At 50.1% G+C, this 16,952-nt stretch overlaps 1 protein-coding gene across 3 annotated transcripts in view; it reads left to right on the forward strand.

Annotated features, from left to right (window-relative positions):
• Nucleotides 1-16,952, forward strand: part of MAEL (maelstrom spermatogenic transposon silencer) — a 137,925-nt gene that overhangs the window by 20,137 nt on the left and 100,836 nt on the right. For 2 of the 3 annotated variants that reach the window (XM_063956733.1, XM_063956732.1), the window contains exon 2: nucleotides 11,842-11,946. In XM_063956733.1, the coding sequence (XP_063812803.1) occupies nucleotides 11,842-11,946 (105 nt within the window). Of the gene's footprint in view, nucleotides 1-964; nucleotides 1,174-11,841; nucleotides 11,947-16,952 lie in introns of those variants that run through there. The other variant, XM_063956734.1, reaches the window with a different exon arrangement.

Below are 16,952 nucleotides of genomic sequence, written 5' to 3' on the forward strand. Positions count from 1 at the left end.
AGAGTATGATTATTTTGGTTTATGGGTCCAGCAAACCCAGAGATTGAGGAGGGTGAAAATAGAAAACATAACTCATTCCCCGGGAGACCACACATACAATGACTGATCTTTGCAATGTGTGACTTGTATTGGGATGGGATACCTCCTACAGTCAGAGCATTGGGTTTATGAAGCCTCGTTCATCTCACAGTGGTGAGTAGCTTTTTCAATTATTACAAGGCCCTCCCTTGGCAGGATATTATAGCGCTAGCGCCATTGATTTTACATAGGCGCCATAGCAGGGGGGAGGGCGGGGCTTACACCCTACTGTACATATAAGGTGGAACACAAAACTTTTACCTCCGTTTATTATAATACCAGGGACTTCCAGGTACAGACCTGGTTTCTCGTCCCACATAACTTAACAGTGATAGACGTACTGTCTGCAAATCCAAAGGTCCACCACACTATGGACTGCAATTATCCACAACCAGCGGAGCTTCCGAGAAACATGTATTGCTCCTGTTTCTTACTAATTTAGCAGTACACTATATACAGGGCGGGTATTGCCTTCCCTTTATTATTCCTTTGTTTCCCTTGGTACTAATGCTGTGTGTAATTTTAAGAATGTGTGTGTGTCATCCGTCAAATTGCTGCGGTGGCTCAGTACGCTAATAGAGGCATCTGAACACAGAGAAGGGAGACGTGCCTGTCACTGCACTTTATAGTGTGGAGATTACATAGGGCTGCACTTCTTTAACCCTCCTTTTTCTCTTTTCATTTACCTAAATGTAACTCAGAGAATTCCCTGTTATTTGGGGATTGTGCGGTGGAACCATCTGCTTAGCCTTTAACGCAGCTGCAGCACGCTCCTGTTTGAACAGCTTAGCTTATGCAGGTAAGGTCACTATTAACCAGAGTCCCCGTCCGTCATTTCTCCTCTCCAGGTTTCTAAACGGAGCTTGATAACCTCCATGTTACACTGCGGATGAGAGGCCTCTCTTGGGGGAGGCGAGAGATGTACAGGATACGAGGCGCATTGTACAGCAGTTCGTCAGATGAAGCAGGTATAGGAGCGCTTCACATTCCTCGGGGTTCGGTACCAATGAAGAGACGACAGCGACTTGTCCAGTTTCGGATGAGCTGGATGTGCTCCGCTCGGCGGACTGGAGACATCTGAATACACAATTTCAGGTATCAAACAATGTTTGTTTCTCTAACGTCCTAAGTGGATGCTGGGGACTCCGAAAGGACAATGGGGAATAGCGGCTCCGCAGGAGACTGGGCACAAAAGTAAAAGCTTTAGGACTACCTGGTGTGCACTGGCTCCTCCCCCTATGACCCTCCTCCAAGCCTCAGTTAGATTTTTGTGCCCGGCCGAGAAGGGTGCATTCTAGGACTCTCCTGAGTTTCTAAGAAAAAGTTTAGTTTTAGGTTTTTTATTTTCAGTGAATCCTGCTGGCAACAGGTTCACTGCACCGAGGGACTAAGGGGAGAAGAAGCGAACTCACCTGCGTGCAGAGTGGATTGGGCTTCTTAGGCTACTGGACATTAGCTCCAGAGGGACGATCACAGGCCCAGCCATGGATGGGTCCCAGAGCCGCGCCGCCGGCCCCCTTACAGAGCCAGAAGACTGAAGAGGTCCGGAAAATCGGCGGCAGAAGACGTCCTGTCTTCAATAAGGTAGCGCACAGCACCGCAGCTGTGCGCCATTGCTCTCAGCACACTTCACACTCCGGTCACTGAGGGTGCAGGGCGCTGGGGGGGGGGCGCCCTGAGACGCAATAAAAACACCTTAGATGGCAAAAAATACATCACATATAGCTCCTGGGCTATATGGATGCATTTAACCCCTGCCAATTTTTCCTTAAAAAAGCGGGAGAAAGGCCGCCGAGAAGGGGGCGGAGCCTATCTCCTCAGCACACTGGCGCCATTTTCCCTCACAGCTCCGTTGGAGGGAAGCTTCCTGACTCTCCCCTGCAGTCCTGCACTACAGAAACAGGGTAAAACAAGAGAGGGGGGGGCACTAAATTGGCAGATAAATCTATACAGCAGCTATATAAGGGAAAAACACTTATATAAGGTTATCCCTTTATATATATATATATATATATATATATATATATATATATATATATATATATATATATATATATATATATATATATATATATATATATATATAGCGCTCTGGTGTGTGCTGGCAAACTCTCCCTCTGTCTCCCCAAAGGGCTAGTGCAGGCCTGGCCAACCTGTGGCTCTCCAGATGTAGTGAAACTACACATCCCGGCATGCCCTGCCACAGTTTTAGCATTCCCTAATAGCAAAACTGTGGCAAGGCATGATGGGACTTGTAGTTTCACAACAGCTGGAGAGCCACAGGTTGGCCAGGCCTGGGCTAGTGGGGTCCTGTCCTCTATCAGAGCATTCCCTGTGTGTGTGCTGTATGTCGGTACGTTTGTGTCGACATGTATGAGGAGGAAAATGATGTGGAAGCAGAGCAATTGCCTGTGTTAGTGATGTCACCCCCTAGGGAGTCGACACCTGACTGGATGGTAGTAATTAAAGAATTACGTGACAATGTCAGCACTTTGCAAAAAACTGTTGACGACATGAGACAGCCGACAAATCAATTAGTGCCTGTTCAGGCGTCTCAGACACCGTCAGGGGCGCTAAAACGCCCGTTACCTCAGATGGTCGACACAGACCCTGACACGGATACTGAATCCAGTGTCGACGGTGACGAGACAAACGTAATGTCCAGTAGGGCCACACGTTACATGATCACGGCAATGAAGGAGGTTTTGAACATTTCTGATACTACAAGTACCACAAAAAAGGGTATTATGTGGGGTGTGAAAAAACTACCTGTAGTTTTTCCTGAATCAGATGAATTAAATGTGTGTGATGAAGCGTGGGTTTCCCCCGATAAAAAACTGCTAATTTCTAAAAAATTATTGGCATTATACCCTTTCCCGCCAGAGGGTAGGGCGCGTTGGGAAACACCCCCTAGGGTAGATAAGGCGCTCACACGCTTATCAAAACAAGTGGCGTTACCGTCTCCTGATACGGCCGCCCTCAAGGAACCAGCTGATAGGAAGCTGGAAAATATCCTAAAAAGTATATACACACATACTGGTATTATACTGCGACCAGCAATCGCCTCAGCCTGGATGTGCAGTGCTGGGGTGGCTTGGTCGGATTCCCTGACTGAAAATATTGATACCCTGGACAGGGACAATATATTATTGACTATAGAGCATTTAAAGGATGCATTTCTATATATGCGAGATGCACAGAGGGATATTTGCACTCTGGCATCAAGAGTAAGTGCGCTGTCCATTTCTGCCAGAAGAGGGTTATGGACGCGACAGTGGTCAGGTGATGCGGATTCCAAACGGCATATGGAAGTATTGCCGTATAAAGGGGAGGAGTTATTTGGGGTCGGTCTATCGGACCTGGTGGCCACGGCAACGGCTGGGAAATCCACCTTTTTACCCCAGGTCGCCTCTCAGCAGAAAAAGACACCGTCTTTTCAGGCTCAGTCCTTTCGTCCCCATAAGGGCAAGCGGGCAAAAGGCCACTCATATCTGCCCCGGGGCAGAGGAAGGGGAAAAAGACTGCAGCAGGCAGCCTCTTCCCAGGAACAGAAGCCCTCCCCCGCTTCTGCCAAGTCCTCAGCATCACGCTGGGGCCTTACAAGCGGACTCAGGCACGGTGGGGGCCCGTCTCAAGAATTTCAGCGCGCAGTGGGCTCACTCGCAAGTGGACCCCTGGATCCTGCAGGTAGTATCTCAGGGGTACAAATTGGAATTCGAGACGTCTCCCCCTCGCCGGTTCCTGAAGTCTGCTTTACCAACGTCTCCCTCCGACAGGGAGGCGGTATTGGAAGCCATTCACAAGCTGTATTCCCAGCAGGTGATACTCAAGGTACCCCTCCTACAACAGGGAAAGGGGTATTATTCCACGCTGTTTGTGGTACCGAAGCCGGACGGCTCGGTGAGACCTATTTTAAATCTGAAATCCTTGAACACTTACATACAAAGGTTCAAATTCAAGATGGAGTCACTCAGAGCAGTGATAGCGAACCTGGAAGAAGGGGACTATATGGTGTCTCCGGACATCAAGGATGCTTACCTCCATGTCCCAATTTGCCCTTCTCACCAAGGGTACCTCAGGTTTGTGGTACAGAACTGTCACTATCAGTTTCAGACGCTGCCGTTTGGATTGTCCACGGCACCCCGGGTCTTTACCAAGGTAATGGCCGAAATGATGATTCTTCTTCGAAGAAAAGGCGTCTTAATTATCCCTTACTTGGACGATCTCCTGATAAGGGCAAGGTCCAGAGAACAGTTAGAGGTCGGAGTAGCACTATCTCAAGTAGTACTACAACAGCACGGGTGGATTCTAAATATTCCAAAATCGCAGCTGATTCCGACGACACGTCTGCTGTTCCTAGGGATGATTCTGGACACAGTCCAGAAAAAGGTGTTTCTCCCGGAGGAGAAAGCCAGGGAGTTATCCGACCTAGTCAGGAAACTCCTAAAACCAGGCCAAGTGTCAGTGCATCAATGCACAAGGGTCCTGGGAAAAATGGTGGCTTCTTACGAAGCGATTCCATTCGGCAGATTCCACGCAAGAACTTTTCAGTGGGATCTGCTGGACAAATGGTCCGGATCGCATCTTCAAATGCATCAGCGGATAACCCTGTCTCCAAGGACAAGGGTGTCTCTCCTGTGGTGGTTGCAGAGTGCTCATCTTCTAGAGGGCCGCAGATTCGGCATTCAGGACTGGGTCCTGGTGACCACGGATGCCAGCCTGAGAGGCTGGGGAGCAGTCACACAGGGAAGAAATTTCCAGGGCTTGTGGTCAAGCATGGAAACGTCACTTCACATAAATATCCTGGAACTAAGGGCCATTTACAATGCCCTAAGTCAGGCAAGGCCTCTGCTTCAGGGTCAGCCGGTGTTGATCCAGTCGGACAACATCACGGCAGTCGCCCACGTAAACAGACTTCACCCAGAAGTCTTCCACATGATTGTGAACCGTTGGGAAAAACCAAAGGTGGACATGATGGCGTCCCGCCTCAACAAAAAACTGGACAGATATTGCGCCAGGTCAAGGGACCCTCAGGCAATAGCTGTGGACGCTCTGGTAACACCGTGGGTGTACCAGTCAGTGTATGTGTTCCCCCCTCTGCCTCTCATACCCAAGGTATTGAGAATCATAAGAAGGAGAGGAGTAAGGACTATACTCGTAGCTCCGGATTGGCCAAGAAGGACTTGGTACCCGGAACTTCAAGAGATGCTCACGGAGGACCCGTGGCCTCTACCTCTAAGAAAGGACATGCTCCAGCAGGGACCCTGTCTGTTCCAAGACTTACCGCGGCTGCGTTTGACGGCATGGCGGTTGAACGCCGGATCCTGAAGGAAAAAGGCATTCCGGATGAAGTCATCCCTACCCTGATCAAAGCCAGGAAGGATGTAACTGTGCAACATTATCACCGTATTTGGCGTAAATATGTTGCGTGGTGTGAGGCCAGGAAGGCCCCTACAGAGGAATTTCAACTGGGTCGTTTCCTGCATTTCCTGCAAACAGGACTTTCTATGAGCCTAAAATTAGGGTCCATTAAGGTTCAAATTTCGGCCCTGTCGATATTCTTCCAGAAAGAACTAGCTTCAGTTCCTGAAGTTCAGACGTTTGTCAAGGGGGTACTGCATATACAGCCTCCTTTTGTGCCTCCAGTGGCACCTTGGGATCTCAATGTAGTTTTGGGGTTCCTAAAATCACATTGGTTTGAACCACTCACCACTGTGGACTTAAAATATCTCACATGGAAAGTGGTAATGCTGTTAGCCCTGGCTTCAGCCAGGCGTGTCTCAGAATTGGCGGCTTTATCCTATGAAAGCCCTTACCTAATTTTTCATACGGACAGGGCAGAATTGAGGACTCGTCCTCAATTTCTCCCTAAGGTGGTTTCAGCGTTTCACTTAAACCAGCCTATTGTGGTACCTGCGGCTACTATGGACTTGGAGGATTCCAAGTTACTGGACGTAGTCAGGGCCCTGAAAATATATGTTTCCAGGACGGCTGGAGTCAGAAAATCTGACTCTCTGTTTATCCTGTATGCACCCAACAAGCTGGGTGCTCCTGCTTCTAAGCAGACTATTGCTCGTTGGATTTGTAGTACAATTCAGCTTGCACATTCTGTGGCAGGCTTGCCACAGCCAAAATCTGTAAAAGCCCATTCCACAAGGAAGGTGGGCTCATCTTGGGCGGCTGCCCGAGGGGTCTCGGCTTTACAGCTTTGCCGAGCAGCTACTTGGTCAGGGGCAAACACGTTTGCTAAATTCTACAAATTTGATACCCTGGCTGAGGAGGACCTGGAGTTCTCTCATTCGGTGCTGCAGAGTCATCCGCACTCTCCCGCCCGTTTGGGAGCTTTGGTATAATCCCCATGGTCCTTTCGGAGTCCCCAGCATCCACTTAGGACATTAGAGAAAATAAGAATTTACTTACCGATAATTCTATTTCTCATAGTCCGTAGTGGATGCTGGGCGCCCATCCCAAGTGCGGATTGTCTGCAATACTTGTGCATAGTTATTGTTACAAAAATCGGGTTATTATTGTTGTGAGCCATCTTTTCAGAGGCTCCTCTGTTATCATGCTGTTAACTGGGTTCAGATCACAGGTTGTACGGTGTGATTGGTGTGGCTGGTATGAGTCTTACCCGGGATTCAAAATCCTTCCTTATTGTGTACGCTCGTCCGGGCACAGTATCCTAACTGAGGCTTGGAGGAGGGTCATAGGGGGAGGAGCCAGTGCACACCAGGTAGTCCTAAAGCTTTTACTTTTGTGCCCAGTCTCCTGCGGAGCCGCTATTCCCCATGGTCCTTTCGGAGTCCCCAGCATCCACTACGGACTATGAGAAATAGAATTATCGGTAAGTAAATTCTTATTTTTCCTGTCCTTTCCACGCAGAAAGCAGGAAACTATATCGGACCTCTCCAAGGGTATACCCCTCGATGTATCGCAGGTCCACGAGACTGCCGGTTCCTAGGGCTACCTTGCGGAGGGAGCCATCGGAGAGAAATATGCGGCAGCAGAGGTTCTACCTTGTCCGGAGCAGGTAGGTTGTAAAACAATTATCCTCTGGGTTACACGCAACTGATTCCTTGGACAGATTAGAGTTACGATTCTGCTTTATGTTCTTTTGAGATCTCCAAGGAAGTCTGTATACTCGGAGCTTGAACTCCGCTTGGGCTGTTTTAACCCGACGACCTTTAGGGCTGTGATAGTAACAGGCGGATATTGAATCCTAAGGGGCAGCAGTGGCGTGGTTCATTACGGGCCCTGTCGGGAAGGATCTTCCGGCCTGGATTTCTCAGGCCATTGGGTAAATCCACTTTTCTTTCCCCTACTGCTGCTCCAGCTCCAAGTTGGACCTATACCGGTCTTTCCCTTAGATCTTTCCGTACCTTTTCCGGGTTTCGAGTACATGACAGGGACGGTATCTCCGTCACCAAGGGATCTCAAAGTAAGAGACCGAGGCAGCGGTTCAGCATCCTCGGACCAGTCTGATTGTAGGTCCTCCAACACACCCACCGCAGGTCAGACCTCCCTCCCACCTGGGAGATCCCAGGGTGGGCGCATGTCTGTGGTTTTTCTGGGAGGCCTGAGTATGTTTGGGTTAGTTTTCTCATCACGGGCGGTTACATACGCGATTTTGGAGTCCAACCGCCTCAGTGGTACCTCACCACATGTCTGCCAGCTTCTGACGACAGAGTCGTGCTGCAGGCGGCGTTCCAGATGCTTCTAACTGCAAGGGTGCTGATCCCTGTTTCCGCACATCATTGGAATCAGGGCATTTTCTCAGGCCTTTGTTTTTTGTTTTTTTCCGTGCCGAAGCCAGATGGCCCGGCCGGGCCTATTCTGAGCTAAGAATCCCTTCAGTCTGTGATTGCTAGTTTGGAGCAAAGAGGGTTTAGACGTCCTTAGTCATCAGGGATGCCTGGTTACTTGTTTCCATTGGGTTTCCTCATTGGGCCTTTCCCCGATTCTTAGTACAGGATATTCATTTCCACTTTCAGACCTTTCCGTTCGGTCCCTCTTCCGCTACCACCGTGTTCATGAAGGTCACAGGATGGCCCTACTTCAAAGGCAGGGAGTGACGTTTGTTCCCTAACTGGATAATCTACTGCTGGAAACCCACTCTGCAGATTAGGTTGCTTCTGAATATCGGGAGGATTCAGGATCTTCTGATTCGACACGGGTTCCATTTATGCTCCTCATACTGTTTTCTGTTCTTAGAGATGGTTCTCAATCCGGGTCCGTCAGAGGATTTTTCTTTCCTCGGGCCTAGTTCCCCTCTCTCTTCAGCCACGCTGAGAGAGGTCACCTGCAGCCTCCTCTGAGCAGAGGACAACAATCTTCATTCCAGGTCAAGCACCCGGGTGAGTGGACATTACCCGGAGTTTTGTCAGCTGGTCGGCTGTTGGCGGAGAACTCGGATCGACCTCATGGCGTTCCGACTGACTCTTCAACTGCCCCTTTACTACTCTTGGACGTGAGCTCTGGCGGCAGTAGCCGAGGATGCCCTCACAGCTCCTTGGAGCTTCTGTGTAGTTCCTCCTTTTTTTTGTTACTACCTCACTTTCTGCAACGCATAAAGGGAGGATGTGCGCTAGTCCTCCAGATACTCCGGTTTGGCCGCACAAGACTTGGAAATCCACCCTGCACCTGTTGTCAGTAGAGGAGCCTTGGCTCCTACCTCTGTGGGAATGTCTACTTCAACAGGGTCCTTTGTTCTGTCTTCCACAGGTTTCGTTTAACGGGGTGGCCGTTCACGAGACCTTCTCAGAAGGAGGGCGTTTCCCTGCTTCGGTTATACCTACTGGGCCCCGATGTCGGAAGTCAGTTACTTCGTCTATCTTTTGCCACTTTTGGAAACTTTTTGTGGCCTGGTGTGGATGCCGATGGTTTTTCCCTTCGGTTTTTCATTTAACCGCCTTCTTTAGTTTCTCCGGGTGGTTTGCTCGGCTGTGCTCCGACACGGTTGACCTGAGTTTCAGGTCTCTACTCTTTTGGTTTTCTTCCAAAGGTAATTAGCCTTGCGGCCGGAAGTTCAGGTTTTCTTGCAGGGAGTTCTCTACCGACATTCTCCCTTTCGAATTGAGTTACGGCTGGGCTTCATACTCAGCTGTCGTTTCTTCCAGGGGTGATGTCCGCTTTTCATATAAATCTGACACTTGTGTTTTCGGCCCTCTCGGCGGTTTCACCGGATTCGTGACCTTTGGATGTTGTCAGGGTTCTCCGACTCTCTGTACAGAGCTCTTCGGCAACTTGCTTTCGTCTTTGTTTTGTACAATGTTCTCGTCCTGATTGTCCGTGGTCCCAACGGTCGTGGACCGTTGGATACGTCTGGCCATCAGACAGTCTTATTTGGCGGTTGCTCGAGGGCCTCCGTTTTCCATTTCGGCGCACTCCACGCGCTCTAGGGGACCTTCAGGGGCGGCCGCCCACGGGGTTTCCGTGAATGCTTTATGTTGCGATGCCGCTTAGTCGGGACATCATATGTTTGTCACGTTTTACGGATTTGCCTTTTTTGCGGCCTCTGTGTCACAGTTGGGCCGAACGGTTGTTGCAGGAATCTCCGCGCTCCCTCCCGTCTTGGGAGCTCTGGGACGTCCCCATTGTATCTGCACTCTAGTGGCCCCTAGTGAATGAAGGAGAAATCAGGATTTTGGTACTTGCCGATAAATCCCTTTCTCTGATTCCACAGGGGCCACTGGACGCCCACCCAGAGCTGTTTCCTCCTACTTCACTTATCGGGTTGCATGTCACTGTGTGACTGCGCGTATTGTTCATGTTACCCTATCACTATGTTTCCTTGGTGTTAACCTGTTTAGTTGGCTTAGCGAACCTCCTCTACTTTGACGTTGGTCTTTTCCAGCTCTCCTCGGGCACAGTTTTAACTAAGACTGGCTTGGAGGGGGGACATAGTAGGGGAGGAGCTAGTCACATGGTTATAAATTTAAAGTGCCAGCTCCCAGTTACTGCCTACTATATCCCCATTGTATCTGCACTCCAGTGGCCCCTGTGGAATCGGAGAAAGGGATTTATCGGTAAGTACCAAAATCTTGATTTTTTTCTATAGCATAATATCATTAGGTATGTGACTGACCTGCCCAGGATCTTTGAAGTGGCATTACACAGGGGAGGTGTATTTTGTAGTATATATGTGTGTGTGTATGTACACGGTATATACTGTGCATATGCCAATACCTGCCATGGAGCTGTTGCATACACGCTGATCCGCAGTGATCGCGCTTTGTGCAGGAAGGCAGCCGCCGTCACATAGCACAGCGCGGTGCCTGCTGCTGGTCAAGCGGTCTCTTTGAGGCTGGAGCGGCGCACTATGCACACAGGACTCTGTCTTGCAGCACGTCCTGCAGGATCCGCTCATTTTTAAAGAGTTCTCCGCTCCCTTTACCGCGTTAAAACGCGCCATAGCGCATATTTTGCGAACACTGGTAACATCTCCGTGTGCTGTCCTGGGAGAGACCCGCTATGTGTAACGTGCTGTATGTAACATGTCTGTGCAGGTCGGGAGGGACCCCCTATGTGTAACATGGCCTGTGTGCTGTCCCGGTAGAGACCCCCTATGTGTAACATGGCCTGTGTGCTGTATGTATCATGCCTGTGTGCTGTCTCGGGAGAGACCCCCTATGTGTAACATGGCCTGTGTGCTGTCCCGGGAGAGACCCCCTATGTGTAACATGGCCTGTGTGCTGTCCCGGGAGAGACCCCCTATGTGTAACATGGCCTGTGTGCTGTATGGTGTAACATGGCCTGTGTGCTGTCCCGGGAGAGACCCCCTATGTGTAACATGGCCTGTGTGCTGTATGGTGTAACATGGCCTGTGTGCTGTCCTGGGAGAGACCCCCTATGTGTAACATGGCCTGTGTGCTGTATGGTGTAACATGGCCTGTGTGCTGTCCCGGGAGAGACCCCCTATGTGTAACATGGCCTGTGTGCTGTATGGTGTAACATGGCCTGTGTGCTGTACCAGGAGAGACCCCCTATGTGTAACATGGCCTGTGTGCTGTCCCGGGAGAGACCCCCTATGTGTAACATGGCCTGTGTGCTGTATGGTGTAACATGGCCTGTGTGCTGTACCAGGAGAGACCCCCCTATGTGTAACATGGCCTGTGTGCTGTCCCGGGAGAGACCCCCTATGTGTAACATGGCCTGTGTGCTGTCCCGGGAGAGACCCCCTATGTGTAACATGGCCTGTGTGCTGTATGGTGTAACATGGCCTGTGTGCTGTCCCGGGAGAGACCCCCTATGTTTAACATGGCCTGTGTGCTGTATGGTGTAACATGGCCTGTGTGCTGTCCCGGGAGAGACCCCCTATGTGTAACATGGCCTGTGTGCTGTATGGTGTAACATGGCCTGTGTGCTGTCCCGGGAGAGACCCCCTATGTGTAACATGGCCTGTGTGCTGTCCCGGGAGAGACCTCCTATGTGTAACATGGCCTGTGTGCTGTATGGTGTAACATGGCCTGTGTGCTGTATGGTGTAACATGGCCTGTGTGCTGTATGGTGTAACATGGCCTGTGTGCTGTATGGTGTAACATGGCCTGTGTGCTGTCTCGGGAGAGACCCCCTATGTGTAACATGGCCTGTGTGCTGTATGGTGTAACATGGCCTGTGTGCTGTCCCGGGAGAGACCCCCTATGTGTAACATGGCCTGTGTGCTGTATGGTGTAACATGGCCTGTGTGCTGTCCCAGGAGAGACTTCCTATGTGTACAGTATATTAGTCTTATGGCAATTTGCTGAAGTGTGTTTTGTATTTTAGATGTTGACCGTTGAAGAGAAGGACAGATATGCTGAGAGAGCCAAATCATGGAAGAACCGTGAGCCTGACCCACCCAGCCCCATAGCTGATTATAGGCATGTAGAGGTAAGAGCTTGGGGGCTGCCGGAATCCTGCTAACAGGGATACACACGTGCGTGTTGCAGTTTGTAGCGAATAGTAGGCTTTCTGTTTATGCTGGCCGAGGCATCACTCACACGTTACCTATGAATCTGTAAATCATTCTCATGACTTCTTGGATGGGAAAACAAATGAAGTAGTAAATAAATAGCCACAAACAGCTACAATCCCTCCTCGTGTGTATTATATTATAATTTGTTCTCTTTGCTTCAATAAAAAAAAAAAAAAAACTGCTGTATACAATTTAACAAGACATAGGAGTGAGTCAAGCATATTATTTATTACACGTTACTTATATAAAACATTACACAGTGATGAGCAGTATACAACAAAACCTATCCCTGCATACTTCTGTGAGCATCGACTACAATATATGTGTTCGTATAGCTCGTTCGCATAAGATACGTGTAAAGTCCAAACACGTACATAATGCTTGAACATGTAGATGAGATACAATTAAGAACTTCGGTAAAAGAAAATGGTTCCTGGCTCTGACCCGTCAGGTAGTGTAATGGGAGGATCACCCATAAGAGATTTGTACAATTGGGTCAGATGCATGCTGTTATAAATCTGGTGTGGCCGGATGCGCCTCGCTGCCCGCACAAAGCGATCACAGATTGGTTTTGGGCCTCATTAGACCTGGGCCAATAGTGGATTCCCTCTTCCAGTCATAACCGCCTTTACTGACTCCACCCACTGCACAGTGGGCAGGTATTTCTTCTTCGGGTTCCATAGAGCTCCACAGCAAGACAACAGAGTGTAGGTGGTGGTCAAGCACCAAACAGTTAAGCTTTAAGGTATCTCAAGATGCTCTGGTCCTTCCACCCTATACCCGGCCCCCATGCTCAGGCATCTCCGCTTCGTTTTGGTGCCGGCAGGAGCTAGATCGCTGTTTAAACAGTGGGACTGCGTCTTAGCAGCCCCAAACTTGTAACTTATGGTATTTTTTTTTTTTTTTTTACTTTTAACAACATTGAGCAGTAGCACTAGTCAGTCCCACGGACTCGAGTATTGCTGCTCCATCACCCCCCTGCCGGTGCCGAAACTCTGGCCACAGGGGAGCGGAGGCTAGTGCTGCTCACCCTATGGACCCTGGGGCAGGTAAGGAGGGAACCCCATCTTCTAAGCAGTCCATCCTGCGGCCAGAGGACGCTGGTGTGGACACTGGTGCACAAGGGACTCCACTAGACAACCAGGGTTTTTTACTGGCACAGGCAATCATTGATGGGGCCAGAGTACCTAGGTGGTAACGTTAGCATAGGGAAGGCCAGCACTCTGCCTGTGGCCCCTCCCCCAGCTCAGGGTGCCATTTCCTGCGGTCTTCCTGCCAATTAGCTGCTCTTCTTCCACCCTCAGAGACCTCAGGCAGTCATTTTCACATTGCAGCTACAGGTCTCCCTCTATACCTCTCCAAAGTGCCAGGTTATACAGCGCTAACATCCTACCAGCTACTGCTGCTGTGTAGTTGATTTAGTGCCCATTGCAGTGTATTTTAAATTGTGTTCTGCAATGTCTGTGACTTGTGCTAGCACTACGGTCTGCTCTATACCAATCCCTTCTGTTTCTTTCCTTTGGTCCTTTCACCAGGGGCCAGGTGTTTAAAGTTTCCTACAATCTTCACTACTCTGAGTTACTAAAGTTAGTCACAGCACTGTTGTCTGTTGCACACTCCCTATTGCCATATTGTGTGCTGAAACTCCCTTGCAGCTATGTCTGGCAAGGGGCATAAGGAGGCTGAGTCACCTTTACTAATTTCATGTAACGCCTGTGGGTTATCTCCACAGGACACTGTGCAGGGGGGGGATTGTGTACTGCTTGTCATGCATCTCAGTCCAGCACCACCAGCTCCTGTGCAAGAACTCCCTTGGACTTCTTTCTCACAATTATTGGGTCGGATAGCTGACCGTCTACACACCCCGGTGGTTGCACTCCCATTGGGAATAATCCTAGTAAAAAGTTCCAATCCCCAAGAGGCTAACTTGTCTTTACCCAGTTCCAGCAACCGACTGTACCAAATGGGGAAACTCCCCCACCAGTGGATTCCCACGTGGCATGCTCAGTTTAAATTCTCGACCCTCCCTATCCCGTCAGCCTCTTGCCTAAAAGAGACTACAGATGGGAGGATTGAAGCTAGTCTCAAATCTGTTCCCTCACAGGTGCTGTAAACTAGTGATGAGCGGATTCGGTTTTACTCGGTTCTCAAAACCGAATCTTATTGGCTCACTGATGTCACGTGTTTTGGATAGCCAATAAGATTCGGTTTTGAGAACCGAGTAAAACCGAATCCGCTCATCACTAGGCCTGTAACTAGTCCTACTGTGGCTGCTGAACACTGGGCCGACGCTTTGGAGGGAGGCCTCTCCTCGGATGCTTCAAAGGAGACACTGTCTCACATCGCTCATATTAGGGAGGCCGCTTTTTACCTGAGGGAAGCGGTTTTGGATGCCGGTCTCCTGGTTTCCAAGGCAACTGCTACCTCCATGGTCGCCTGCTGCATCCTCTGGCTCCGTTCGTGGAAAGCAGACACTGACTCCCAGTGTTCGCAAAAATGTGACACAGCACGCATTTTCTGCGATACTGAGAACCAGGGACTCACTTTTTCATAGCTAGTGGGTCCTCGGGGACGCATTCCACTGGGATTGATTACCAGCAGTAGCCGCTATGCCTTAACAACCCCGGCAGGAGGCGTTCCTGCTCCTGTGCCTCTCTGTGAAAGTCTCACTCCTGTCAGCGTCCGTGTGCAGAGTTGGGAGTACCGTGGCGGGCAGAGTCGCCCTTTGCTGCCCGCTCGGTGGGTATACAGGTCTCTGCTCAGACATGGCGCTGCCGCTGGCTACGGGTGACAGCTCATGTTGCATGGGCCGCGGAGAAAGAAGAGGATCATAAGGAGAGAGCGGCGCTGTGAGGGGTGTGGACACCCGCTTAGGTTAGAGGAGAGGAGATTTCGCACATAGATGTAAAGGTTTCTTCACAGTAAGAACAATACGTGTTTGGAATTCCCTGCCTGAGAGAGTAGTAATGGCGGACTCGGTCAACACTTAAGAATGGGTTAGATAAGTACCTAATGCAGGGGTGGGGAACCTTCGGCCCTCCAGCTGTTGTTGAACTACACATACCAGAATGCCCTGCTACAGTTTTACTACACTGCTCAAAAAAATAAAGGGAACACTTAAACAACACATCCTAGATCTGAATGAATGAAATATACTTATTAAATACTTTGTTCTTTACATAGTTGAATGTGCTGACAACAAAATCACGCAAAAATTATCAATGGAAATCAAATTTTATTAACCCATGGAGGTCTGGATTTGGAGTCACACTCAAAATTAAAGTGGAAAAACACACTACAGGCTGATTCAACTTTTGATGTAATGTCCTTAAAACAAGTCAAAATGAGGCTCAGTAGTGTGTGTGGCCTCCACGTGCCTGTATGACCTCCCTACAACGCCTGGGCATGCTCCTGATGAGGTGGCGGATGGTCTCCTGAGGGATTTCCTCCCAGACCTGGACTAAAGCATCCGCCAACTCCTGGACAGTCTGGTGCAAAGTGGCGTTGGTGGATGGAGCGAGACATGATGTCCCAGATGTGCTCAATTGGATTCAGGTCTGGGGAACGGGTGGGCCAGTCCATAGCATCAATGCCTTCGTCTTGCAGGAACTGCTGACACGCTCCAGCCACATGAGGTTTAGCATTGTCTTGCAGTAGGAGGAACCCAGGGCCAACCGCACCAGCATATGGTCTCACAAGGGGTCTGAGGATCTCATCTCGGTACCTAATGGCAGTCAGGCTACCTCTAGCGAGCACAAGGACGGCTGTGCGGCCCCCCAAAGAAATGCCACCCCACACCATTAATGACCCACTGCCAAACCGGTCATGCTGGAGGATGTTGCAGGCAGCAGAACGTTCTCCTTGGTGTCTCCAGACTCTGTCACATGTGCTCAGTTAGAACCTGCTTTCATCTGTGAAGAGCACAGGGCGCCAGTGGCGAATTTGCCAATCTTGGTGTTCTCTGGCAAATGCCAAACGTCCTGCACAGTGTTGGGCTGTAAGCACAAGCCCCACCTGTGAACGTCGGGCCCTCATACCACCCTCATGGAGTCTGTTTCGAATCGTTTGAGTAGACACGTGCACATTTGTGGCTTGCTGGAGGTCATTTTGCAGGGCTCTGGCAGTGCTCCTCCTGTTCCTCCTTGCACAAAGGCGGAGGTAGCGGTCCTGCTGCTGGGTTGTTGCCCTCCTACGGCCTCCTCCACGTCTCCTGATGTACTGGCCTGTCTCCTGGTAGCGCCTCCATGCTCTGGACACTACGCTGACAGACACAGCAAACCTTCTTGCCACAGCTCGCCTTGATGTGCCATCCTGGATGAGCTGCACTACCTGAGCCACTTGTGTGGGTTGTAGACTCCGTCTCATGCTACCACTAGAGTGAAAGCACCGCCAGCTTTCAAAAGTGACCAAAACATCAGCCAGAAAGCATAGGAGCTGAGAAATGGTCTGTGGTCACCACCTGCAGAACAACTCCTTTATTGGGGGTGTCTTGCGAATTGCCTTTCTCTGACGTCCTAGTGGATGCTGGGGACTCCGTAAGGACCATGGGGAATAGACGGCTCCGCAGGAGACTGGGCACACTAAAAGAAAGATTTGGTACTACCTGGTGTGCACTGGCTCCTCCCTCTATGCCCCTCCTCCAGACCTCAGTTAGATTTCTGTGCCCGGCCGAGCTGGATACACACTAGGGGCTCTCCTGAGCTCCTAGAAAGAAAGTATATATTAGGTTTTTTATTTTACAGTGAGACCTGCTGGCAACAGGCTCACTGCAACGAGGGACTAAGGGGAGAAGAAGCGAACCTACCTGCTTGCAGCTAGCTTGGGCTTCTTAGGCTACTGGACACCATTAGCTCCAGAGGGATCGACCGCAGGACCCGTCCTTGGTGTTCGTTCCCGGAGCCGCGCCGCCGTCCCCCTTACA

This window comes from Pseudophryne corroboree, chromosome 2 (genome assembly GCF_028390025.1).
Source record: "Pseudophryne corroboree isolate aPseCor3 chromosome 2, aPseCor3.hap2, whole genome shotgun sequence".
Classification (NCBI taxonomy): Eukaryota; Metazoa; Chordata; class Amphibia; order Anura; family Myobatrachidae; genus Pseudophryne; species Pseudophryne corroboree.